The 27,964-nt window shown below is 41.7% G+C and overlaps 1 protein-coding gene across 1 annotated transcript; it reads left to right on the forward strand.

Moving 5' to 3' along the window:
* The first annotated feature begins 5,826 nt into the window (after positions 1-5,826).
* Positions 5,827-27,852, forward strand: LOC140117079 (olfactory receptor class A-like protein 1). Its single transcript, XM_072133510.1, has 3 exons — positions 5,827-5,863; positions 18,324-18,391; positions 26,854-27,852. The coding sequence occupies exon 3, from the start codon at positions 26,893-26,895 to the stop codon at positions 27,850-27,852; it is 960 nt and encodes a 319-aa protein (XP_071989611.1). The 5' UTR covers positions 5,827-5,863; positions 18,324-18,391; positions 26,854-26,892.
* The last annotated feature ends 112 nt before the right edge of the window (positions 27,853-27,964 follow it).

Raw genomic sequence — 27,964 nt, forward strand, 5'->3', positions numbered from 1 at the left:
ATGCAAGGGATGGGAGCTATTCTCCAGAATAGATTCCAACTTACACAGTGTCCTCCTCTCAGCTACCACCTGCACTGGGTCAAGAGGACCCCCCAGGACAGAACTGGCTTTCCTAATCAGTTTGTCCAGTCTGCTCCTCTCCCTAGCTGAGATGCTGCTTCCCCAACAGACTACACCAAAGAAGATGGATGGTGCCACTACAGAGTTGAAGAAGGTCTTAAGAAGAGCCCCCCGCACTCCGAATGCCCTCAGCCTCCTCAGCAGGTATAGCCTGCTCTGACCCCTCCTGTGAAGTGCGTTTATGTTCTCTGCCCACTCCAGTTTATTGTTGAGGAGGACACCCAAGTACTTATAGGACTTCACTGCCTCAATGTCTGTCCCATCCCACGACAGGGAGTACAAAGAACTGATACGGAAATTTGTGGACTGGTGCCAGCTAAACCACCTTAGGATTAATGCTGGGAAGACCAAGGAGATGGTGGTGGACTTTCGTAAGCACAGTCCTCCTTCTCAACCAGTGGTTATCCATGGGACAGACATTGAGGCAGTGAAGTCCTATAAGTACTTGGGTGTCCTCCTCAACAATAAACTGGAGTGGGATGGAGAACAGATGGAGGATGGAGGATGAGAACACAGTACCTTCCGGATGGAGATCAGGAGGCCACAATATGAAGAGGATGGAGGAAAGGGGGCCACAATATGAGGAGGATGGAGGACAGGAGGCCACAATATGAGAGGGATGGAGAACAGGGGGTCACTCAATGAGGAAGATGGAGGACAAGCGGCTACAGTAAGAGGAGGATAGAGGACTGGAGGCCACAACATGGGGGGATGGCGTACAGGAGGAGGGATGGGGTGGGAATCATATGGGCAGAGGCAGGCAGTTGCAGTGTGCAGGTAACAGTACTCCTTTATGGTCTTGTATATTGCACATATAGAAAGGGGTAGACAGTCTTTCCCTCTAAAGCAGAGTACAATTGATTATTTTTTGCCACTTTAAAGATATGGGATGATACAGCAATAGAGGATATGCACTAAGCTCTTTATAATCTGTGATTACTTTGGTTCCCATGTTGCCTATATAAGTGATTGTTACTTATTTTCTATCAAAGGAAACATTAACATCCACTATTTGCGGCATAGAACACTGTATGTGATAATACTATGTGATGTACTCCAGTACAATGTATTTTTCCAAACTTTTTTCTGTGTTGTATTTTATAACAAATTTTGATGTTTTTTTGATGACAAAAACTGTGGTTGAAGTCTGGCTTTTTTATGTAGTATGTATATTGTAGGATGTGTAGATTAGTGTGATACTATGGATAAATACCTAATGCAATAGCGATAATTGTATGTAGATGATCACAATTTGTCCGCCATGTTGACGTTGTTCCAATTGTTTTGATAAGGGGTATTATGTATAAGTTTGGGGAGATAAATAAAAGTGAAAAACCAATTGTAAAGGGAGGATAAAATTAAAGAGTGGTTTTAGATGTTGCATTAGGGGGTATTGCATGGGTTCTAGGGGGAACCACCACAGTATGGGGGCCATTAGGGTGTGGTCACATGGTGCGTTCTTGGTCAGTTCTTAACTGGTTCAGAACCAGGCCCTTTTTTATTTTTACATATAAAGAGCTGTGTGGTGGCTTGTTTTCTGCATAACAAATTGAACTTCATATCCAAATGCAGTGAAAATGGTGAAAAAATGCATTTGCGCCCTTTTCTTGTGGGCTTGGATTTTATGGCTTTCACCGTGCACCCAAAATGACATGTCTACTTTATTCTTTGGGTAAATTACAATTATGGGGATACCAAATTTGAATAGGTTTTATAATGTTTTCATACATTTACAAAAATTAGAACCTCTTGTACAATTTTTTTTTTATTTTGCCATTTTCTGGTGCTAATAACTTTTTCAAACTTCGTTGTACGGAGCTGTGGGTGGAGTAATTTTTTGCGACTTTTGATGATGTTTTCAAAGATATCAATTTTAGAACTGTACAACCTTTTGATCACTTTATGTAGATTTTTTTATATTTTTCAAAATTGCAAAAAAGTGCTGTTTTCGACTTTGCGTGCTATTTTCCGTTACAGGGTTAAATGCAGTGAAAAACTGTTATCATATTTTGATATATCAGGCATTTTCGGACGCGTCGATGCCTAATATGTTTATGATTTTTACTGTTTATTTATATTTATATCAGTTCTAGGGAAAGGAATTTCTATTTTTTTCATTATAATTTTTTTAAACTTTTTTTCTTTTTATTTTTTACTATTTTTCAGACTACCTAGGGTACTTTAACCCTAAGTTGTCTTATCGATCCTATCATATACTGCCATATACAGCATAGCAGTATATGGGGATTTTCTTCCTCATTCATTACAATGAAAGGGCTAAAACGAGTCAGCAATCGGAAGACCAAAGGCTGTCATGGTGAAAAAGCTATCACCCGAGATTGGTGCAATATGAAGCAAAGACTTACCAGCTATGGAGAGGGCTTGGCCCATGAGCCCTCTCCATGCAGCGGGACCCGACCCCCGCCGTGAATACATGACAGGCGATCATGAACCAGTTAAAACTCATGCATTTTTGCATCTTTACCATTCATTTGGCTGATTTGAATCCATTTTTCTCAATTTCTGGAATTGTAAGCAGCTGTGAAAATGTTAATACAGCAGCTTACACTTCTAAAAAAATAAATAAAAATACATGTATATGTTTTCAATATATTTATAAATGCACCTAATATAGTTGCTTGCACTTTCAGTAATGAAGAAAACGTATTCAAACCAGCCAAACGAATGGTAACATGCAAAAACACATAAACGCACCAAGAATGCACCTTGTGGTCATTCCCAAAAGGTCAATGTTATAGAGGGTGTTTTCCGGATGCCTAGAGAAGAAGGCGCATGTTAGATAGGCTCCGTTCCTGAAGGCCCCGTTTGCAGCATTATAGCAAGCCTACCTCTGCTCCATGGGCAACAAAAGAAGGGCCAAGCCCTCTGCTACCTCCCCGGACCGATCCGGGATTCCACAGGTCCCCACACTTGTGGATTTCTTCACCCGAGAGACGCAGGCATCCATATCAAAGATGGCGCCACTGCGTGCAGCAGGGCGCCGCACAGAGAACTCCCCCTAACTCCAGACCGCCGGCGGACGTGAAACCGCACAGTGGGCTCCTCCGCTCTACCCGCTACTGCAGCCCTCACCAGCCGACCACCACACTGGAGGCACAGGTACCGCTGGCAATACAGCCATACCGAGCAAGGACAGGTCATATCATGGGGCCGAAGCACAGCAATTAGATTCACCTCCCCTCCCCCGGCAGCCCAATGTGCAACATGAGGAAAGCCCTTGGGGCCAGATCCCAAATCTTGCTCCCTGGAGCCAGGCAAGCAGAGTGCCAGGACCTCAGGCGTCCTACCAGCCATTTCTTATTGACCTGGCTCCCCCCTTAGGCCCTGTAGGCCTGCTGCCACAGGCACATACAGAGGTTACATCGGCTGCATCACTCCTGCCACAGAGAGACTCTGCTCCCCGCAGGTACACACCTGCAGGCACTGACACCGAAGCGGCGGACTATACCGCCACTCCACAAGCCCTGCGGCCATCATTGCCCCATCGCAGCTGGTCCCCCGCTTCCGATGGGTCGTTTGCCACAGAACCCACGCCGCAGCCACCCGCTGACTGGTGGACGCACGTGCAGCAATTGCCTACTAAATTGGACTTTCAAGCTCTGATAATGGAGGGCAAGAAGACATGTAAATTGGCTATAGCCGAGGTTCGTAAAGATATACAAATAGTTGCTCAATGGGTGGACACGTTGGAAGATGACCACGCATCATCACGCAAAGCTGTTAATGTGCTCCATAACCACATTATGTCTAAAATCCAATAGCTGCAGTCTCATATAGAAGACCTGGATAACAGGAGGAGAAGACATAATATACGGGTCCGGGGTATACCAGAAACTACGGGCCAAGAGGACGTGTTCTCTATCCTGCAGGAACTCTTCAATTCTATACTGGGTAACCCCCTCGATGCCCCCCTAAAGCTGGACCGGGCTCATAGGGCCTTGCGCCCTAAATCAGCATCCAACCGTCCCAGAAACATTATCTGTTGTGTTACAGACTTCATAGTCAAAGAAGAAATCATGACTATAGCTAGGCGCCTGATAAGTGTGGATTATCGCGGGTCACAAGTCCATCTTTTCCAGGACCTCTCTTGGGTCACCCTGCAATGACGCAGGGCCCTACACCCACTACTGATGCTTCTACAAGAACGTAAAATACCATATCGCTGGGGCTTCCCCTTTAGTCTCAGCGCCCATAAAGATGGTATCATCTTTAAAGACATGGTTAGCACCTCTAAAGACATGCCAGACTTCTGCAAGTCACTAGATATTCCGATCCCGACGATCATCCCAGTGGAATCTACGTTACCCACTCCTCCTTTGCCACCAACATGGCAGCGAGTGTCAGCCCGCGGTCGGGGATGCGCCCCCCCAGCTTCGGGGAATTCTTCACAATCCAGTCCACGGTGAACGTTTGGTTATCAGGTTTTCTACGTTCTTCAAGCTAATGTTTTTCTTTTCCTTTCCCCTTCTTCCCTGTGACATAACGTAAATATAATGTGTATGTGACATGTTTAATGTCAGAGGTAGGCATCATCATTTTGCATTTTTTAAGGGGCTTCAGGGAATCGGCGGCAGTGGGACCCATATTCTTGGGATCTGCCATGACCCTCTTTGATGGCTGTACTGAATGCATTGGTGTCATCCCAAATCTGAGGGATGTCCCCACTGCTTCACAAATGAGACCACCTAAGTACGCCGGTCAGCTGGTCCTTGGTGAGGGATCACACCAGTTGGATCCCCCTAGAGAGCTAGGCTACATTGCTGTTTTATTTTTATTTTTACACAGTTGTACTGTTTTCTTAAGTTGTCTTAATTCTGTTCTGTTTCTTAAGTTTGGTTCCCGTCCTGCCGAGGCACAACCACTTAACAGTGAAGGAGCAGTCTGGCACAGCAACGCAGGTGTTTTACCGGGATGAACCCCAGGGTTCCAGCCACATCACACTGATAAGCAACTCTCAAGAAACCCACAGATATGGTGAGATTATTGTCACTGAATGTTAAAGGCCTTAACTCAAACAGTAAGCGCCAACTACTAACGCAGGAACTAAAGAGGCTATCCCCAGATATCGCATTTCTACAGGAGAATCACTGAGTCAGGCACCTGCAGATTTGCTAGGCGTCAATATCCACAGGAATTTCTAGCGTGCTCTCAATCCAAAAAAGCAGGGGTAGCTATTTTAGTCTCTCGTACATGTCCCTTTACAGTCTCCAACTCCTTAGCAGACCCAGAAGGCAGGTATATTATCCTACAAGGTTCACTGAGTGGCATCCCTATAGTTCTTTGCAATATTTACACGCCAAATTCAGGACAGCTCTCATTCATTTCCCAGATCTTGACGCGACTGGTGCATTTCAGGGGAACCCCCGTTCTATTAGGAGATGACTTTAATGCCCCTTTTTCAGAATGCAGAGATAGACTCTCTATTCCAGGTCATCCCCCATCACGATAGACTCAGGACTTAGCCACTGGTTTCCGGAGGCTGATCCGCCAATATGACCTATATGAACTGTGGAGAATGGACAACCCGACAGCCAAGACATATTCTTTCTATTCCCCTCCTCATAACACACATACACGCATTGACTACTTCTTTGGTGATATCTCCATTCTCAGGGCTTTAGACACATCCTCCATTGCACCGATTACCTGAAGAAGGCTCATTGAGCCGAAACGTACGTCAGGGACGTGGCCTCTCCTGGACAGTGGATCTACAGATGACTAGGTAAGACCTTGCATTTATGTACTATAACCATTCGGCTATGCAGCTTATAGGAAAGCGCTATCACCATTTACAAATGACATACTCTTTCCCACGCTATCGCTGACATCTGTTCTGCTTAAAATACATGACTTCACAGCAGAATTCAGTTCCATGCCAGCCCAGTCTATCGCCAAAATCAAAAAGGTTTTTATCTACTTGTCAGTCCATCTGTTCTTGGGTCGGCCGCTCCTTTTTGTTCTGTACCACACCACTCATGTTTTAACATAATTTTAATGCATTCAACTGTCAATTCAATGGCGGTGCCATCTGGTGGTGGCATTGCCTATGTTACTATACATGTATGTTATTAATAAAAACCCATTTTTCGTATGCATCTTTCTAGTTTGTCCTCTTTCTTCTCTCCAGTTGGAGGGTAAATGTTTTCACCGATTACCTGGTAAGATCATGCTCCTGTATTACTTGACCTTAACCTTACCTCCCCCCAACCCACCCATTACACTGGAGACTTAATGAAACTTTGCTATCTGATCCCACACTGCGAGCGGAACTGCACCAATACCTGTTACATTACTTTACTGAAAACACACCCACCGCACCCTCACATACAATCCTGTGGGAGGCGCATAAAGTTGTGATCCGTGGTAATTGTATATCAGTTGTATCTGGGAAAAAAAGGTTAATTCAAGCAGTCCGAATACAATGTGAGAAGGAACTTTGCTCCCTAGAATCCCGTCTTATGACCAATCCATCCATTAGCCTACTGAGACAGGTAGTGGATGCAAGGGCTAGACTGCGGGAGCATCTACTCATGAGTAGCGAGACACTTCTTTGATACTCCCAGAGACGTTTTTATGAATATGGTAACAAGACACACACCCTTTTGGCCAACCAGCTAAGAACTCAGGCTGCAAATGGTAACCCCTATGGCAGTAAAGACTCCTCTGGGGTTATTCAGTATGATTCAACAAAAGTAGCCCATATTTTTGAGGATTTTTTCGTTCGACTACGCCCCCGATTTCCGTCGTGTGCTTGCCAGCACCGATGCACCACAATCCGATCGCATGCGCCAAAATCCCGGGGCAATTCAGGGGAAATCGGCGCAAATCAGAAATATTCGGGTAACACGTCAGGAAAATGTGAATCGGGCCCTTAGTAAATGTCCCATTGTATTTGTTTGAAACACTGCAAGGTAGAGTGCCTGGTTGACTAGACTATAATCCAACTGTCTGGACTATGTCTGGAATGGGCGTAGACATCGTATCCCGAAATTAGTTATGACTGCAAGTGCCACTGATGGTGGCCTATCTTTCCCTGATTTAAAACTATACTACTTTGCGACCCACCTCAGACATATAGCCTCCTGGACCATGCTTCCGGCATACAATAGATGGACTGAGATAGAAAAACTATGGCTAGCCCCTTTCCATCCGGCTACTCTAATATGGGGCCCTGTCTCGGAAGTGACTCCTTCCTCCATTTTAGGACCTATGCAATTCACACGGGAAATTTGGCTTAAATGCAGGGTTTGCTTTAGCCTAGCTACCTTACGTTCACCACTTACCCCTTTCCGATTCACCCTACACCTCCCTGACAGCGTCTCCTCTGCAGGGTTTAAACCCTGGTTTCAGGCCCGGAAATTCCAGATAAGGGACTTTATAGATGCCCAAACAAGGCAAATCCTTCCTCTCTCCACATTGGTAGACAGACATCTGGAGTTAGCAGGAGGGCTTTTCTGCTATCAACAAATCAAATGGTATATATCGTTATGGGCCCTGATATGGTTACAAGGCCCACTTCTTTCGAGTTATTATGTGCCAGTGGCCCATCTCATAAAGGCCTAATTTCTAATATTTATGGTATTCTTAATTCCCCATTGGCTCCTGATTTCACGACACATAAGTATATGAAAATGTGGGAATCCTGGCTAGGTAAGAATCTCACACAGGACCAGTGGCAGATAGTCTGGGCTAGAGCCAAACAATCTTCTGTTAATACCCTTTACAAGGAAAATCAAATTAAAAACCTTATGCACTGGTATCATACTCCAGAATTGCTCCAAATTTAACCTTGACATACCCAACGTATGCTGGCATTGTAATACAGCAGAGAGCTCTTTAACACACATACTCCGGGATTGCCCAATCATACAACCCTACTGGAATGCCGTCAGTTAGATAACCTTAGATCTACTAGGCCTTGAAGTCCCCCTAGACCCCAAGGTATACTTACTCAATCTATTTCCGAAAACCATAAAGGGTCCAAGTGCCAGACTGCTCCGTCATGTCCTTACAGATGCCAAATGTTTACTCAAAATATAAGCTAATGTGTAACTGGTTGTTATTTAAAATTTTGCTCCCCTTAGCAGAAAATGCTGATGACATAGAGTGTAATGAAGAATTAAAATGCTACTGGCCCTTTAATCAGTCCGTTAATTTCCTCCGCGCGGTCCGTTGCAGGACAGAAGATGGCTGCTGGTCACATGTCCACATCACATGTCCTGTACCTGCCTGTGCAGGTCATGTGCTCACCACTACGTTTGGCTGTAGTCGGTTGGTTGCAGTGCATCCAGTATGGCTGGTGTTTTGGTGATGGCAGTTACACATCATTACTATGGTAACAGAGCAAGAAAACCTGTTAGATCATCACTGGGAGCAGAGCATAAGAGGTAGGAGGAGTTACTGAGAACTAAAGGATCATGGAACTTGTAGTTTCCAGAGGCGGCCATCTTAGTGATAACTCCACCTACTTTAGAGAGGCCATACATTTTGTAAATCATAAAATCAAATTATTTAAGCTCCGCTTTGTGACAAATGACATTGAGTATTGTTGTAGTCATTTATTTATATCATCATGGGTTTTTGTGTCAGATGTTCATATTCCCGGAATACTCCTTTAAGGATGTAAGACCAATGGAACACTTAACTGCCCAAATAAACAACAAAATGGACAAGTTTGAGGCAGTATGGTCCATCTGGGACAACTTCTGCACATCACATGTTCCTTAATAGTGGTGTCAACTGCTCTATATATTCTCTCCTCTCATTAAATGCAACGGACAGGTCGGTAACACGAGTTTCTAGTTTGTTCTAGTTTATTGAAGTTACATGTTCTATATTTTGACATATGAACATAAGCCGTCACATATTCTGTCTCTGTGCAGTGGTCCTCCTGCTGAGTAAGGGCCCTGTTTTGTGCCTTCATTATACCCTTGTAAGGGTTGATATATGTGTGTATTCTGAAAAAATACAAAATAAAGAGTTGATCAAAAAAAAAGGTCAATATTATATGCTTGTGGGTGGGGCAAGGTTTAGAAAAAGGTGGAGGGACATTTTTTCAACTTATCAGCTTATACATTACTTTAGGATCTACAGTGTTATTATATTTTACCTTTTTTATTGTTCTGTATGTTCTGTCTTTTCTTAAGCACAATCCATATGAAGTGCCAGCCTAGCGAGTCTGGGAGCTGGACACATAGCTAATTCCCTGGATCGTCTGAAACATCGATCATGACTCTTGTAACATTACCGCAATGGCTGTCAGTCTCATATCACCTGATCCGGGACTCCAAGACACACCCACCTTGCTCCGCCTCCACCTCTCGCACTGCATACAGGCCTTTAATTTTATATACAGAATCTACCCTGTGATTCCCTATTAATGCCAAAATTTTATTGATATATAAAAACTGCTAATATATTTGTATGTTGTGTTTATCTACACATGTATTTTGTATACTTATTATGTCACAATACATACCTTATGGTGTCATTTCCGTTTCACCTGGTGTATCCGCACTACCTTCAGGTATAAAAGGAGTTGGCCACACCATTTGAAAATAGGTCATGATTAAGGGCGGTTCTTCCACCTGAAACTCGTAGACCCAAAAGTATATGTATATGCTGAACAATGCAAGGCACAGTTTCCGCCGATGCTGGATCATGGTTCGTTTCTTTTGTGGATTCTAATACCTCATGCAGAGATGAAATCTGGGGACAGGTTTACATACTAACGGGTGAGCTGACATTTCTGTACCATATGGAGGTACTTTTTGTCCCTCTTTCCCCAGCCCAAAAGGTAGCCATTTCTCTCATTTGTGGAGTTTTCATTAAACTAAGCAATGCTGTTAGCTAGGGGTGGGATTCAAATTTTTAACAACAGGCTCCTACTTTGACCCCGGTCAGGTTTTTTCTGTGCATCGGCGGTGGTTTCACTTGCGCGCAGGTGAGCTGAATTCACACCAGTATTTTTATGGTCCATGAAAAACATTATACCTACTTTGATCAACGATTACAACATTTATTTATTTTTTTATATAATACTTGAATGAACCTGTTTTGTTCCTAAAATCCATTTAATCTGAGCTATGGTTGAATTTCTGCGACCATGCACACTACCATAAATGGCGGGCATAACAGAAAAGGCTAACATAAAAGAAAAGAAAACAATTAAGTATTAAACAATTAAATCTCATATTACCTTTCTAATTAGTTGTTTTCGACAGGCAATATTCATTTTTGTAAAAGGGAAGAGTAAAACAATTTCCACAACGTTAAACTTAGCAGAACAATTTAAAAGCGTGTTTATTGCTTATAACTAAAATGAGAGTTTTATAGTGATAAATGCACATATTTCCTCTTTAAATGGAAGTTTGTAAAAACCACAAATGTTAAATATCCAGTTTAATTGATTATCCATTACTTTACAGAATAGTTAAATTTCACTTCCATCAGAACTGATAAAATGATCAGTACTAGTTCCTATGTAACCAATGAGCTAACATCAAGAATGGGTATGCACTGCTGTATTTTGACATGTGTACATCTTCCTAGTAGGGGGCGGAGCCAAGCCTAGGCAAGGAGATGGACGCATGAGAGAGCAGCTCCCGACATTGCAATCCTGCACCTAAGGAGCAAAGAGTTACCCATCACTGAAGCTCCCAACAGCAAGACCTAGACAAATTCCTGAAAAGAAAGTTGTCCACGCCGCCGGCCAAGCCTTACAAAATGGCGCCGATGCAACAAGAGCCCTACGACACGGCAGGAGACTCGGACCAGGAGAGCGGGAATGAGTGCTCTGAAGCGGGAGGGGAATGACGCGATTGCTTGGCGTCCTGGAATTTTATAAAAAAGACCCTTTACCAGGCCCTTAACCCAATAACCAATGAACTGGCAGATGTTAAGGTGGATATTCGCCATATTGGCATAAGGGTGGAGAAGCTGGAGAGCAGACAAAGTACCTTTAATACAGGGCTGCTGTGGGTAGAGGACCAGGAGAACTGCAGCTGTAGAAAAAACGTGCAGCTGCGGGGACTCCCCGAAGATATCCCGCATGATAGCTTACCGAAGGTGGCGATGGAAATATTTAAAGACATCTTGGGCCCTGAGCCGGTGCTTCAGATCCACGTTGAGCGTATACACAGGGCGCTATGTGCAAAACCACGAACAATAGATCCCCCGCTGGATGTTATATGCGGCCTACTTAGATATACTGATGTTTCTAAAGGGAGTAAGAGGCACAGCAGAGTTAAAATATGCAGAAAGAGACATTTCTATCTTCCAAGATTTGGCGCCCTCCACACTTGCGAAGAGAAGACTGCTGAAGCCACTTATAGAAGAGCTATGCAACCGGCACCTGCAATTCCGATGGCTGTACCCCTTCGGTATTTCTGTTACCAAGAACGGCAGACAAGTGGTAATCCAAACCCCAGAAGATCTATAGGCAGCCTGGAACCAGCTGGGAATGGAACTAATACAAGTGCCCTCATGGATGCCAATCCAAGAAGATGCCACAGAGTGACAGAGTGAGCTGGATATATATGAGACAAACCCTGCTGAAATTCGGTTTTCCAGAGCAATTTGTCGGATTAATCATATCACTTTACTCTGCACCCAATGCTAGGGTGAAGGTGAATGGCACCCTATCTGCTGCCTTTCAGATAGCCAATGGCACCCGGCAGGGTTGTCCATTATCGCCCAGCCTGTTCATTTTAGTTATGGAGACCTTAATTAGGAAGATCAGACAAGATGACAGGATCAAGGGGTTAGATATTGGGAACTACACACAAAACGGCAGCTTTTGCTAATGATTTGCTTACAAAGACCACTAATCCAGAACAATCACTACAATACTTGACACACATCTTTATGGAAAACGGAAAATTGTCCAATTTTAAAATACATTTTCAAAAGTTAGAAATCCTGAATATCACCCTTCCACAGACAGTTGCTAAAAAATTACAACAGACATCTCAGTTCCAATGGCCAGAATCAACTATCAATTACTTAGGGATTAAATTACCAAAGGATCCAAACCTGATCTACAAGCTAAACTATATTCCTCTTTTGAAAAACATAGAGGCACAAATAAAATCAACGCAATTCCCGTTTGTGTCGTGGTTTGGCAGTAAGAACCTACTAAAAACTTAAATTCTACCAAAACTTACATACCTTTTGCACACAGCACCTATAACATTGCCACACTAATTTCTAATGGGTGTGCAAAAATTGTTTCAAACCTTTACTTTGGCAAACAAAAAGTCTAGACTGCACTACCAGATGCAGACCGCTACCAAACATAATGGTTGAATGGACTTACCAGATTTCACTATCTATTACAAAGTGGCCCAAACACAATGCTTGCTGAAATTACTACATAATAAGACAGCTAGCCTCTGTATCCAGCTAGAGAAATACCTTACGACCAGATAGGAAAAATTCCAGATTTGGGGCATCCAACATAAAGATAAAAGTGCTGTACCACATAGCTGTTTGATGAAGGGAATTCTGTCTATCCACATGTCCTTAAATAAGAAGGAACACTCAATGGGGAAATACTCAAGATTGATGCCTATGAACTTGGCCCCATATGTAGATAACCCGTCAAAACATAGTGAACCTTCCTTTTGGGATGACTATTCAGATATTACAGTAGGAGAGTGGTTGCAGTCAGCTGAACAGTTACAGGACAAAGTGGATTGGTTAATAGATAAAGGTAGAACATGGGTTATGTCACGAAACAATTGACTACAAAAAGCTGTCAAAGAAGTTAAAATATTTCAAAAATCTATTTGTAATGGTTACCTGGAATTAAAGATACCTCTCTATTTGTTATTATGATGCTTGTTCTGCCTCTATTCTGTTCCACATAGAAGCAGATGTGGGAGGGGCCTAGCCAGGCACATGCACAGCACTGACAGCGGCAACTAACATGATGCTGTGAGAATACATTGTTTTGCTCTACTTGTATACATTGATTGTACAAAATTAGGTGCAATAACATGGACCTTTTCAGTTGTTTTTATGACTTTTACTAATAAACTTTTGCATGTTACTTTGGGGCCGTTAATTGCATCTCTTTCTGTGTATTTTGTAAGGAATTGCAACTAAATCACTAGATAGATAGATAGATAGATAGATAGATAGATAGATATGAGATAGCTAGATATATAGATAGATATGAGATAGATGGATAGATAGGAGATAGATGGATAGATAGGAGATAGATAGATAGATATGAGATGGATGGATATGAGATGGATGGATATGAGATAGATAGATAGATAGGTGATAGATAATAGGACTTGGATAGATAAATAGGTGACAGCTTCTCACATGTTACTGATCTTTAGCTACTTCCCTGCTAGTCAGACACAGGGGCCCCTTTGCAGGAGAGCAGTGTAGCATGGAGGGACAGTGAATGGTGGAGAGTACAGGAGGAGGACTGCAGGACAGCAGTGTAGCATGGAGGGACAGTGAATGGTGGAGAGTACAGGAGGAGGACTGCAGGACAGCAGTGTAGCATGGAGGGACAGTGAATGGTGGAGAGTACAGGAGGAGGACTGCAGGACAGCAGTGTAGCATGGAGGGACAGTGAATGGTGGAAAGTACAGGAGGAGGACTGTATCAGGAGAGATCAGAGCTCAGCCTGTTACATGTGTTATCTCTGCAGCCTCCTGTGTGACCTGACTAATGTTGGAGGGAGGAAGGGCTGCTATATTGCTATGATCCATGTTGGGGGAGGACTCCTCTGTGCATCAGATAGTCATGTCTGGCTGCAGTTACCTTGTATCTGCTGCTGGTAGCTCCTGTGGAGCTGGTAAGCAGTGGCCATCACAGCACAATCTCTGCCCCTCCTCCTCTCTCACTTCCTATTGGCTGCAGTGTGTCAGCTGATCTCTCAGTGTGGAGAGGAGTTGTGAGCCCGTGGAGTGATCTGTAGTGCAGAGCAGCTGACTGACTCCTTGTGCGCAGACTCGGCCAGATCAGCTGTAGCTCAGGACGGGACACAGCTACCAGCAGGGGGCGCCAGCAACCAGGACAAAAGGAGTTATCTCAGTAAGGCTGCAGATTTTGCAATAAGTGTAAATGGTGAAAGTACTTGTCACAATGCATTGGACCCAATTACAGCCATTTGCTATGGTGACACAACCCCTTTAAGTTCCTTCAGAGCCATACCCTATCCACCACATGTTAAAAGATCTATGGAAAATTTAAGACACCCAGAGACTACACATGGCTAGAGAAACAGCTGCAGAACCACCCTTGAAAAGGAATACTAAACAGATTTATGAATATTTTCTTTCCCTTCAGATAAATGGCTCCCACTCCTACATAACAAAATGGGATCTAGAGACACAGTTCACTGTCAGTGAAATAAAAGGAATGTTAAAAGGAGCATGCGGTTTCTCCAAATGTATACGTATACAAGAAAACTATTCCAGAGACATTCTGGAGGTGTCAGGGTACAGAAGGAGATATTTGCCATCCATGGTGGACTGGCCCAGAGATTAAGAAATACTGGCAATGCGTAGTGTCAGAAATGAATAAAATTTGTATCCCGGCTTTAAAACTAGACCCAAAACTGATTTTACTATCGATCCCAAACCTAACACTCCATACCACAAACAGATAACCTGCCGACGTTCCTATTAACAGCAGCTAAACTATTAATCCATCAGCTCTGGTTATCCCCCAGCCCACCTTCTAAACACACGTGGATACAAAAAGTGGAAGAAGTATAACATTTGGAAGAATTGATCCACTGGGATCTGGGTAAAAGAGAACAATTCCTAAAAATTTGGTCCCCATGGAGAGATTACATGTTGAAGAACAAACAAGGATAATTTATATCACCACCTGGTAGAGGGAAAGTTAGGTATGCCATCCTCCCCCCCCCCCCCCCAACTGTAAAATGAAACGAATCAAGTAATACAGCTCACCCAGCAATACATTCAATTGCACCCAAAATACCTTCTCCCCCTCCCCCCCCTTTTTTTTTCCTTCACCCTGTATGTCTGTCTTTGTATGGTTTTGTTTAATTACGTATTTAGGTGCCCAGGTTGTGAAACATGCGTACATCTGCTAAAGAGCAAACTACTATTTTTGCTTCTAGAATATGCACACATGATGGAATTCTAATATGAATATAGCCGAAGTTACTTCATGTTGTCATAATTGTACTCTGATGTAACGCAAAACGCTGATGACTGTTATTATGTATGAGTTTAAAAAAAATAAAGAGTTTGAAAACAAAAAACATCTTCCATGTATACACATTTCTTCAGTTTCATATTATTCAAAACAATGTACCCATGTGAAATAACAGGTACATTTTTCTTAATATCTTGCAGAAATTTCTTTTTATGACCAATAAATTAAACTTACTTTAGAGAATAGAGAAAAGCTAGCTCACCTCTCAAAGCCATGTTGAGTGAGGCATGGACCACCCTTCTGGTGGGGCGTAACACATTTTGAACAAACAAATCCACAGTCCAGCCAAGCTCGAAACACGGTGGTTGTTGTCTTTATTGTTGCATATAATTGCAGTACATAACGTTATCCACTTTGATAAACATTGACAGCTTACACGTTTCGGACAGTGAACCTGTCTTTCATCATAGCTGATACATACTAACACAAAATTACATTTATAGTAAAAATGGGAGGTCACTTACGATCACGGCCTTCACATTTTTTGTTTTTAGCGTATTAACATGTAAAAAATATTACAAAAACCACTTAGTAGATTATAGGGAAAACACAGATCTTAATATACCGTAGGTGATATCACAATCATTTGTGCATTTTCACATTTTTTTATTTCTATATTTCCATTATATTATATGGAGGAGTCATCTCGGCAATGTTGCGTAGACCCCCCATCTTAATATGAAGATACAACTTTTACTATACTTCAGGTACGTTTTTACTAAAAGGTTACCTCACCGGGGATCTTCACTGCAACGCCGAATGGACTCCTCCATTGCGAAACCCCTGATCTCCAGGGCGGATCCGTTTCCTAGAACACGCTCCAGCTAATTCCTTGGACTCCAGATTACAAATGTGAAAATGCACAAAGGATTGTAATATCACCCATGTTAAAATTCTGTGTGGTCTCCGCGATGCCCGCACTCCATAAAATTTAAAGGGCCAGCGTGCCCATTATTGGCACTGGCCAGCCACCTGCTCTGATAAATTCCAGCCTCTTCCTGTGTCCACTGTCAAATCTCTGTGCCTCATAGCCTTAGAGAAAGCTTTCCTGATGCCCTGTGCGATTATCCTGATATTCCCTTCTGACCTCGATTCCGTTCCTGACCTCGCTCCTGTGCTGCCCGTCCTGACCTTCTGCTATGTCCCTGACTCTGATCCTGTACTGCCTGTCTCCACTGTACTGCGGGCTCTGGTGAAAACTGGGTGCCACTTAGACTCCAGTCCCAGGTGTCAACTTATGTCATACGTCCAATGACTGAAAGATGGCACAAAGCCACAAAGATGGCACAAAGCTTTGCAAGTTACTAGGGGCAGTGGAACAGTCTCTCTGTAAGGGCAAAGAGCTGCCAAGGTTACAGTATCTAACTGTGAAGGCACATAGCTTTATGGTCTCTCTATGAAAGTAAACACCATAAAAGTAGTTTCAAGGGTGGATTCTAAATGGAAACAAAATGTGATGAAATTTCTTGGACATGTACATGTACTTTCTCTGGTTACAAGTAGAAGTTAATTCCAGGGCTGTACAGTTTTTCTCCAGGGAATTCTTTATTCACAGACATTTCTGATTAGGAACTATTTACTAGCAGGCCTATGTAAATCCTCAATCCAGTTCACAGGTAGAAACAATAGAATAGTGGTCAACAGCATCACAAGATCTAAAGATTTAGCAAAGCTTCAAATAGCTTATCTTCTCCAGTAAAGCTTCATTTACACTAACATTTGCAAGCCCGGCTATGGTCGGGCGGGTATACGTTCTGCGCCATGGAGTGGAGTAGGGGTGACCCCTCTCCATAGCGATCCACGGCTCCATAACACGTTTAAAGATAGGACATGTTCTATCTTTTCCCTGTGTACAGAGCGGTGCCACATGTGTGCAGCACCGTATTGCTCCATTTTCCCATAGCCGGCCTATGGGGCCTCACGATGTGACCAAATACTCATGCAGCCCACATTTCCACTGTTACAAGTTGACATATAAATTCACATTCTTGGCATTCACAGCTTCTGTAAATAATAAGGGAAAATTTAAACACATACAATGGTAAGTATGGTATATGTCTTATACAATGGAAAGATTTATTGTTGGAGGCAATTTACCTTACCGCCTCTTATAACTAAGCCTACATCTGACCGTACCGTTTAATCTGGTTGTTACAGAGGTTTGCCTGTGAGTTTGCACATGATCCACACAGTCAACCACAAAGTACTATATTTTCCATGCTCCTCCCATGTGATTGGAGATAATAGTGTGCTTCAGATTTTGTGCACTATTGCCATTTCACTAAAAAAAATACCTTTGTGAAGGAAATAATGTCTGTAAACACATAGCTAGGTAAGATTATTGTGAAGTGAGGAGAGGAAGTTAGCCCTCACAGTCTACAGGATGATCTGGGATAGGGCCCCACCATACTACTGTCTTACATACTACCATCTAGGTCCGATGTGACCTTTTACTGATGACTAGGCTGTGTCCCTTTAACTTTCAATGTTTTTGTTTGTATGTTTATATAAATTTTTTAATAGAAAGAAAGCTAAAAAAAAACATGAGTGACCTATACAGAGCCTTGACTACAACCAATCAAAGTTAATGTGTGAATCTGAAAGCAAGTCAGACCTTTCCATTAACCATCAGTGCCTGATATCATATATGGCTAACTATACAATTGCACTTGCAAATTTGTATTATTATTGGTGGATATAGATGAATAACCTTCTTTAGCTTTTACATAATTGTTTTTTAAAGCACTTTTTCCTTAATAGCCTTTTGAATATCTGCAAATGAGTAATCTCATTTTTGCAAAGTCTATTATGGCTTTAATAAAAATAATGCAGCATGGGTAATGTCAAATAATCAAAACACTGAAGAATTAGCATTTAACAAAACACATAGTTCATTTTATTGTGTATGTCAAGCACAACATGCTTCAATGGAGATATTAATTGCCTCTTTCTTTATTCCCCTGTGCTATGAGGTCAGGCACCATGAATATAAATGCTGTATAACTAAAAGGACGCTTAACAGAAAAAGGTCAGGTAGCAGGTAAGAAAAACATAGGTCTACTAATAGCTCTTTGTTGTAAGAATTAATAATACAAATAATACAAGAATTTATACAAAATTAAACCTAATTGCGCTGCTTATGTCAATACTGTAAGCTTAATAAAATGTGAAGTTATTTTCAGGTGTATACAAAAAAGTATCTTTTTTCAAAAGCTCAGTTAGGGAGGTGTTGAGGTTGTATGCTAGTTAAATGTAATAGGTGTAATTTTATCCATTACAGAACAACCCCTTTTTTATATTAATAACCTTAATTATAGTTAATTGCTTTCAGGGTCTATCCTAAATATACATACTAAGACCATTTTGACCTAATCAGTATCAGTTTTGTAAGCCAAAATCGAACACCTACCAACAAAGAGAAAGTAAAATGAAAATATTTGTACAGTTTATGAATTTTGGACTCAATATTAATATACAAAATAGAGATACTTTAACCCATTTCTTAAAGGCTTATTTTTGATGAGCTTGTTCGGTCAAAAAAAAGAGAGACCATTTATCGTCCAATTTAATTACTGTGGGATGCAGCAGTATGCTATAATCATTTTTTCAGCACAGTGCTGTGTTCCCACTGGGATTTAGGGACTCCTGCATTATCATATAAGTATAATGCTTAGAGTCTTATTCCTGAAGCAGTGTCCAGCCCCTTCACATAAGCCGTGTGTCATGTCCTGTACACATTTGTCTCAAAAAGCTCCTTTGCCTGAATATAAGGTTTAGAACTATTGAAAGTAAGTTGCACTATCTATGGTTGACATGACTTACTCATTTAGTATACAGTCATATCAATCTCAGTGGCCAATATACAAGTGTGTACTTCATGAGTAGACAAAATGTAGCCTGTGCTGCCTTAAGTTGTAGCCCACACTCTCCTACTCAGTCCTTCCATCAATAAGTATACAATGAGCCATAGTTATCAAGTATTCACTGCCTCCCCAGGGATCTCCTGCTGCCGGCATTGCTCTGTTCTAGGTCCTGATGGTGGTTTTATGTGAAAGAGGCAGACCTCAGAGTACTGAGCAGGAAAGGTCAATTTTTTGGTCTGGTCTGTGGGGTCTCCATTTATACTTATTATATCTGATCTAGGAGTCTGTATTGGTTTCTGATTGCTCTGGCATCTGCATTCATATGAATAGTCTTCTGTGGTATCTTTGCAGATAATAATTATTATTGTCCAGTCTGGGGTCTGCATTATTATTATTGTACTGAAAACATTTTTTACATCATGTCTGCAGTAATACCCATAGTCTATTTTTAGGACTTTATTCATATTATTGTTTGCTCTTGGTTCTTTTTTCCTATATAATGGGGCTTATTTACTAAGGGTTACACTGCTCACTTTTGTCGGACTGTGCACTGTTTTTGGTATTTGCACAGCTTTCCCAGGCATTTAACAGGGGTTTGCGCTGGGATTGTGTCGCACGTGATCGGTTTTTGGCACAGCTGCGCTGGTTTTCATTCGACAGTAATCGGGGGGAGTGCTGTCGGACTGAGCGAGGGAATTAACTTTCAAATCATGTTGCAAGACAATGCACTTACATGCACGTGAACTGGGAAGCAACATATGCAGGATATTGGTGAATCTTAGTGAATCGCGGACAATGAACTTTTGGTGAACTCCACAGACCAGGTGAGTAAATGTGCACCAATGTCTTTTGTGGGGTCTGTAATTTTATTACTTCTCTTATGTAGTAATTTGCATTTTTATCAGATTTTTGGTCAGAAATAATATTCTCTTCTGGTCTGGGGTCTGTGTTAACTACTTGTAGTCTTTGGCACTTCTGGAGTGATATTGAATTCTGGACTAAATTATTACTCAGTTTGAATTTTTTATCATAGTGATGTATTTTACACGTAATGTTCTGGTTAATGTGTGGTCCCTTGAGGGGGAACAGTATAGCTCCGCAAGTCCGACAGAGTTCACCTTCTTCTTCTGGTGCATGTAAGTGCTTGATCTTGCGACACAATTTGAAAGTTAAATTCCAAGCTCAGTCCGAAACAGTCTGAGCCACGCAACATTCCAATCGTGTGCGACAGAATCCCCTGTTAAATACCTGTCATAGCCGTGCAAAACCTGAAAACATTTGAAAAAACAACGAAAGTGCGGCAGCAGACTCTTAGTAAATAAGCCCCACTATGTAGTATTAATTGTAAATCAATTTGGTGAGAGAGTTCCTGTTTCTTTCTCTTAGTAAGATTCATTCCAGGGAAATGTTTCTTCATCAAAACTCATATAAGATAAAACTGGCCATTTTTGAGCTACATTTATAATTAAAATTGGCAATGGAGTATTATGCATGAAATGAATATACCCAGTCAGTTGTCCCAAATTAGATGATGAGACTTACCTCATTTTGTTGAAACATGTCTATTTCAGTTTGTCTCTATGTGTGAGTGAGTCCATTGCTTTAAAACAACAATAAGCACTGGTACAGCTATTTGAGCTCCTGATTAAGCTTAAAGGGAACCTTTCACCAGGGACCTCATTTTCACTAAAGACCGATTGCAGGAGTCCATTAGCATTATAATATAATTGTGTGTATTAACTTATATTACACCCTGACAGAATCCTGTGTTAAGTTTCAGGGGTTGGATTTGGTTTGCTTGCATTTCAAAGAACAACATGTGACCTGTATGTGCTGCAAACTCCGCAGCTCTCAGCTCCTACCTCTGTGCTCCTGTACAGCTCCTCCCTTCCCACTGATGTCAGCTCACAATGCAGAGAGCTCTGTGAAGGAGCAGGAGGGAGGAGTTGTATAGGAGTACAAAGGTGGGCACTGAGAGTGCAGGAGTTTGCCGCACAGAAAAGTCACATGTTTTTTGTGCTGCCTCCAAACCAAAGTTAACCCCTGGGACTTAACAGAAAATTCTGTGAGGGTGCAAGATACCGTATATACTCATGTACATGCCGAGTTTGTCAGCACAAAAACCTTACAGCACAAGCACCTTACGGCGCTTCAATGCTCGGCACGGCTCCTCTTATGTCATCTCCATGATGCTCACGTCACCACGAACACAGAAAAGGAACCACGCCAAGCATTAGGAAGCCGCATCGAGCATCAGTGGCGCTGGAAGGTGAGTATGTAAGTTTATTTTTTTTATGTGCTGGGTAAACAGGGGGTTGGATGGGTACTAAAGGGTGCTGGCTACCAAAGGGGTCTGGCTGGCTACTAAAGAGGGCTGGCTGGCTACTAAAGGGGGCTGGTTGGCTACTTAATGGGGCTGGCAGGCTGGGTACTAAAGGGCCAATAAGATGAAGACCAGCTCACCTTCCAGCAACAAAGAGTGTCCTAGTATGGCGCGGATCGCACCTCTGTTTGGACAATATAAACAATGAAAGAAACTCCAATATCCAGGAACAACTTTATTTCTTTATTTAGGCAAGTTATAAAATTCCATAGCAGGTGATTTTTGCCAATGCGTTTCGAACGGACCAGCCGTTTTTAGTCATGGCTACTTAAGGGGGCTGGCTGGCTACTAAAGGGGGCTGGCTACTAAGGAGGGGATGGCTGACTACTAAAGGGGGCTGGCTCCTAAAGGGGGCTGGATGGCTACTAAAGGGGGATGGTTGGCTGTATACTACAGGGGGCTGATGTAAACTAAAGGGGGCTGGCGGCTGTATACTACAGGGACTTGCTGGCTACTAAAGGGGGCTGGTTGGCTATATACTACTGGGGGCTAGCTAGCTATATACTACAGGGGGCTGGCAGGCTCTATACTACAGGGGGCTGGCTAGCTATATACTGGGAGGCTGTGACCAATGCATTTCCCACCTTCGGCTTATACTCGAGTCAGTAGGTTTTCCTGAAGTTTTGGTGGTAAAATTAGAGGTGGCTTATACTCGGGCTGGCTTATACTTGAGTATATACGGAGTTAAAACGTACAATTATATTGCAATGCTTACAAAACACAGAGAGACATGTTTGCATTGCAGCTCTAATGGGCACCTGCAACCTGTCTTAAGTGAAAAGGAAAAGGAAAATCTCCTGTGGTAGTAGTAGGCAGTGTTTATCAATTTTCAATCTGTTTTTAATCGTATATACCAGTGATGGCAAACCGTTTAGATGCTGAGTGCCCAAACTATATCCAAAACCCACATATTTTTTGCAAAGTGCCGATGCGATAATTTAAACAGTAGCTTATTACTCCCTGCTCTTTCACATGTTTAAATTGTTTAGGTACCTGAGGACACCAATACAGTAGAAATAAGGAGAAAAAGCTTTGGTTATTATTGTAGCTTCCTTCTAGGGTCCTGGGCTGCCTGGGTTTCCAAGAAGTCTTGAGTTCTGTCTGGCGGAGTCTGCGGTGTGGGTGCCCATAAAAAGGGCTCTGAGTGCCACCTCTGGCACCCGTGCCATAGGTTCGCCACCACTGGTATATACCATCTGACAAAAACCTTTTAGTTGACTTCAACAAGGGCCGTATTAATAGAAACTTCAAATGTACATTTGACCATATCCTGCCAGTCCAGCACACTGAAAGACCAGACCTTGTTCCCATGTTTCCATATAAGAGAGTTTACACACAGTAGTAACCAAGATAGCATAGATCTGGGACAGAATGCGATGGCCAGAGGACGAGAAGAGGCACAGTGTTTCAAAGAACGTTCTGGTAGTCAAGTCAGAGGTTACCCTTTTAAGAGAAAGCATAAAATGTGTAATCTGAGAGAATATGAACAATTCTGTATCCAGAAGTTTATGTATGGATCGGAAGTACGACATTGATCGCACCCCCTATCAACAAAGTGTGCAATTCTATAAAGGCTCTTATCCAACCACCAATGAAAAGCCAAAGTAGGGGTTGGACAACAGCCTTGCTGTAGGAGTATAGGGAGAGGATAGCCTAAACCTAGTCTTCAACCTGTCCCAAATCGCCAAGTTAGAGGAGAGAAATGGGCACATTATCATCGGTCCGTTTCTAGGCTTGACCAAAGTCAACAAATCAATAGGGCATTTAGCTGAGGCTGTCTGCTCAATTAAAGCCCATAGGGGAAGTTTCGATTACCTATGGAAAGAAACCAGGTAAGTTAGTCTTGCGGCATAATAACATATTTAATAAAATGTGGCACTCTCATACCTCCATAAAGCCAAAGCGCCAACTTCATATTTTGTGAAATCCTTCAATGGGTATGATTCCGAATAAAGTGGTTAACTGCCACTTGCAGTTGGCGTAGGAAGGATATCAGGATGACAAATGGGAGGGCTTGAATAAAATATAGAAGCAGGGTCATTTTTAATGTCACCGCTCGACCTAGCCTGGGAGGACCTAAAACTGAGATTGTCTAGTAATTTCTAATTTCAGCAAGAGGAGATAGTTAGGGTCAAATAGCTTTGCATAGTGAGATGGTATAGCTTCCACTAAGTAAATAATTTTATCTTCCCTCCAACTAAACTCAAAGTTAATTTTAAGCAATTTAATCATAATCAGAGGAATTGTTAAATTCAAGGCTACAGATTTGTCATGGTTAATGGATAGGCCTGAGATGGCAGAAAAGCGATCTAGGAATTAGGTAAGGGAAACAATAGGGAGGGGAACATAAATAGAATGTCTTGTCTTATGTATCCTGTCTTCGACATCCATTCCGCTGATATTTGGGTTCACCCTGACCAGGTGGCCCAGAGGCTTGATAGCAAGCAAAAACAGGAGAGAGGGGACATACCTGTCTTGTACACCACCTGATGGCTATAGGAGAAGACATAAAGTCTTGTATATTGAACTGAGCAGAATACAGCCCCCTAAGCACCATAAAGAAATGTGGGCCTCGCCACATCTTCAAAAATATAGAATAAATAATCCAAATGAAGGGAATAAAATTATTTATGTAAATCTACCAAGATACTTGTCCTTTATACGATTCCTTTATACAAGGCTTTATGTAGGTGCATCTACCAGGTCCCAGTTGGAGTCACTCAACACCGGGAGAAAGATCTCTCACAGCAGCTCCTCTGCAGCACAAGTGTTACATTTTGCTGAGAACCCGTAGAGATCACCTTACAATTTAGAGAACACCACAAGGACTTCTTGGGTGTTGAGTAAGTTTACCACCAGGACACACATCATTGGGATAGAAAGTAGGTGAGGTTGAGGGGTCAATCTACGAGCCAAGAGAGCTCCCACTTGGTCACTCTGCACATAAATCAATATTTAAACCATTGCTAGCTGCATTCAGCGACCAATGTGAGACAAAGGTTCAGTTCTGCTCTAGCATCCTCCACTTGGGAAAACAAGGTCCTGTATGGGCATATTTTATGACACGTCAGGAGGGAATACTATTTTACTTCCTTCTCCTGAATCATTTTTTTTTCTCTCTCCAAAATCATGAGGCAGAGTGCACAACCAGGCTTTGAATACCTTATGTCCCTCCCAGGTAGTTGAAGGAGGGGAGTCTGTTGCATTAATAGTATCTTCTCATCCACTTCATTAACAATGGTTGGGTTAGTTAGCAAAGACTCATTAAGCCTCCATGGAAATAAGCTTGGGCATAACCAAAATGCTAAGAGAATGCTAATGTAAGAGAAACTACATCATGATCAGACCATGCGCCTACTAATAGCAGAGATAAGGTTATAAAAGAGTTGAGTAGGGATAAAGATATGGTCAATCCTAAGAGTAAGAAGAATGAGCTGTTGAATAATATGTATAAACTCTAGTCCCTGGGTTCCTGGTCCTTCGTGTATCTTCCAAATCGTGGGCATGGAGAAGTTTAGCAAAGCCAATACTTTGCTTAAGTTGGGCTCTAAGTAGAATAGTTAGAAAAATGGATTTCCTGTAGAAAAAAAAAACACCACAATGTAACGAATGATAGTGCTTGAACACAGTTCTCCTCTTGGTTGGAGAATTTAAAACTTGGACATCATGCAAGATCAATCTGAGCATCTGTTTTTACTTGTTCATGTGCCATCATTACTCAGTAAAACATACAGAGAGACCCTCCCTCCCAACCCAGGCTAAGGGAATGGAAAGGAACAAGAGAAGGGAAAGGGTAAGAGACACAAGGACGGGGACACACAAAAGAAAAACGCACATACAATGAACTCATTATAAGAACAAAAAATGGAACAAAAGTTGCCTGTCTTCTGCTGAAGATAAAAACCAACAGGGGGTCCAAGAAAAGGAAACTGGACCAGACCTGGGATCAGACCAGCCAACCACCAGGTGAGTCCACATATTCAGGAGAGGCCAAATGACTGCCTCTCAGACCATAGGCAGTGAGGCCAAATGACTCACCAGCCAAGATTAACAAGCATATCTCTCAACCTACTAATAAAAAGAAAAACAGAGCAGTCCAAACTTGTACAACTTAGAGCATATCAAAGGGAAGGCCCAGCAATACTTAATATCATGAGACTCTCTCTCTCTCTCTCTCTCTCTCTCTCTGTATATATATATATATATATATATATATATATATATATATATATATATATATATAATTGGTCTTTCTTGCAGCTTTCATAAGCTTATCTTTAACTGCGAAGTAATGGGGTTTAACAACAACGTATCTGGGTATGCCGTCTTACCTCAGAACAGTCAAGGCCCTTTGCTATCCAGGTCATGATATCTCTCTGGCCAGTCCGGGAGCAGGGCCTTACAGAGCTTGTGTATTAGCTTTTTCAGATCCATCTCAGACTCCAGTAACCCTCTAATCCAGAAATTGACCAAACGGGATTGATATTCCACGTCCTCAATCTTAGATAATGCTTCCTCAAGCTGGGAATGAATGTCTGAAATATTGAGTGTTGATTAAAACATGTAACAGCCAATTTAAGCTCAGTAGCCTCTATAGAGGTGCTTAGGGCTCCAAAATCATCTTTGATATAAGATTTAATTGTCACGCAGGCCTTTCCCAACTCCTGCTTTAGTAGTTGTGAGAACCTGGCTATTAGAATCCTGTCCCCAGAATAGTGTTGTCTCTCATGGTTTAAAATATTAAAATTAAAATAATAATATTAAAATAATATCTCCGTTCCTCACAGGACCTTCTGCTATGACAATCCACTCTTCTTGCAACTGTCTTCAGCACCTCTCCTGTGCATTCCCCATACACTGTAAATCTCTACCAAAACATGTCATACTGTTGCCTACCTTACAAACCTTCAAACCTAATTTGAAAATCCATCTGTTTAGGATCCCATACAAACTGAAATAACTGCACTGCTATGTACCCTCTCCTAGTCCCTTTACCCTTCCAAACAGATGCTGAGCCCTTAGAGGCAGGGCCCGTCCACTTAACATCTGTAGTTTTATACTTTGTATGTGCACTTGTCTTAACGTAATGTACGTGAACCCTGTATTGATTGTATAGCACCATGAAATGAATGGTGCTCTGTAAATAATAAGAATAAATGTAACAATACTTGCATGGAATAAAGTATCTGTGTTTCCTTTGTTTACATGTGTTTTTTTATATAAAGCAATTAATGTACTATTTCTTTGTTTTTACAGGTAACAAGTCATCTTTATATTCCTTCTGGTCCAGGAAGAATGGACATTCGCCATCTGAAAGCTTTCATTTTCATTGTGATTACAGTGATTGGTATTCCGGGCAACCTATATATTGTCTTAAAGTTTGTGCTCATCAGGCTTGCAGAGAAGAAACTGCTTCCTACGAATGTAATTTTGACAGTCTTGGCTTTAGCAAATCTTTTAATTGTATTTTCTCGTGTCATTCCTCAATTTCTACATGCCATAGGATTAGAGGATTTAATGGATGATACAAACTGCAAATTCTTTGGATACACCTACAGAGTAAGCAGAGCAATGTCAATTTGTACAACTAGCTTGCTAAGCTGCCATCAGTGCATTCTTGTTGCTCCATCTACCAAGATCTGGATATTTTTGAAGCAAAAAGTGACACAGAATATATTTGTGATAATTCTTTCAATTCTGTTTATGAATCTTATTTTATACCGCACTAGTTTTATGTATGCCAATGCAAGAAAGAATTTTACTTCCCCATATACTCTTCACTTAGTGTACTGTGACACAGACTTTCAAACGTATGTCTCCTACATTGCCAATGGAATTGTTTTTGCCTCTAGAGATTTCCTTTTTGTTGCAATGATGGCTTTAGCTAGTTTCTACATTTTGTTTGTGTTACTAAGACATGCAAGAATAGTGAAAGGAATAAGGAGCTCTGACAAAGTCCACACTAAATCCATGGAACACAAAGCTTCTAGAGCAGTTATTCTGTTGGTTCTCTGCTATGTCATATTCCTTGGCTTGGATAATGGTATGTGGATCTATACCCTAACTCTCTACAATGTAAAAACTGATATGAATGATGCCAGGATTGTGCTAGCTTGTGCTTATTCTGCACTAAGCCCCATCGTCATAATTGTAACTAATCCAAAATTACAGCAACAAATTAGATTTTGGAAGAAAATTCACATTCAACAAACAACCTCAACTACTCTTGCTCATATGAACAACATTAGTAAATAGTTTTTTGGATAAAATATACATTTTTCAATTATTTCTTTATACTTTGGACTATTTATTTAAAAAATAAATGAATAAAATTGCTATTTTGTTGAACAAGTTGAAATGTGAGGCA

Source organism: Engystomops pustulosus, chromosome 2, assembly GCF_040894005.1.
Source record: "Engystomops pustulosus chromosome 2, aEngPut4.maternal, whole genome shotgun sequence".
Classification (NCBI taxonomy): domain Eukaryota; kingdom Metazoa; phylum Chordata; class Amphibia; order Anura; family Leptodactylidae; genus Engystomops; species Engystomops pustulosus.

Excerpts from the sequence above, each read along its gene's own strand:
- LOC140117079 (XM_072133510.1), top strand. The coding sequence starts at position 26,893 with ATGGACATTCGCCATCTGAAAGCTTTCATTTTCATTGTGATTACAGTG.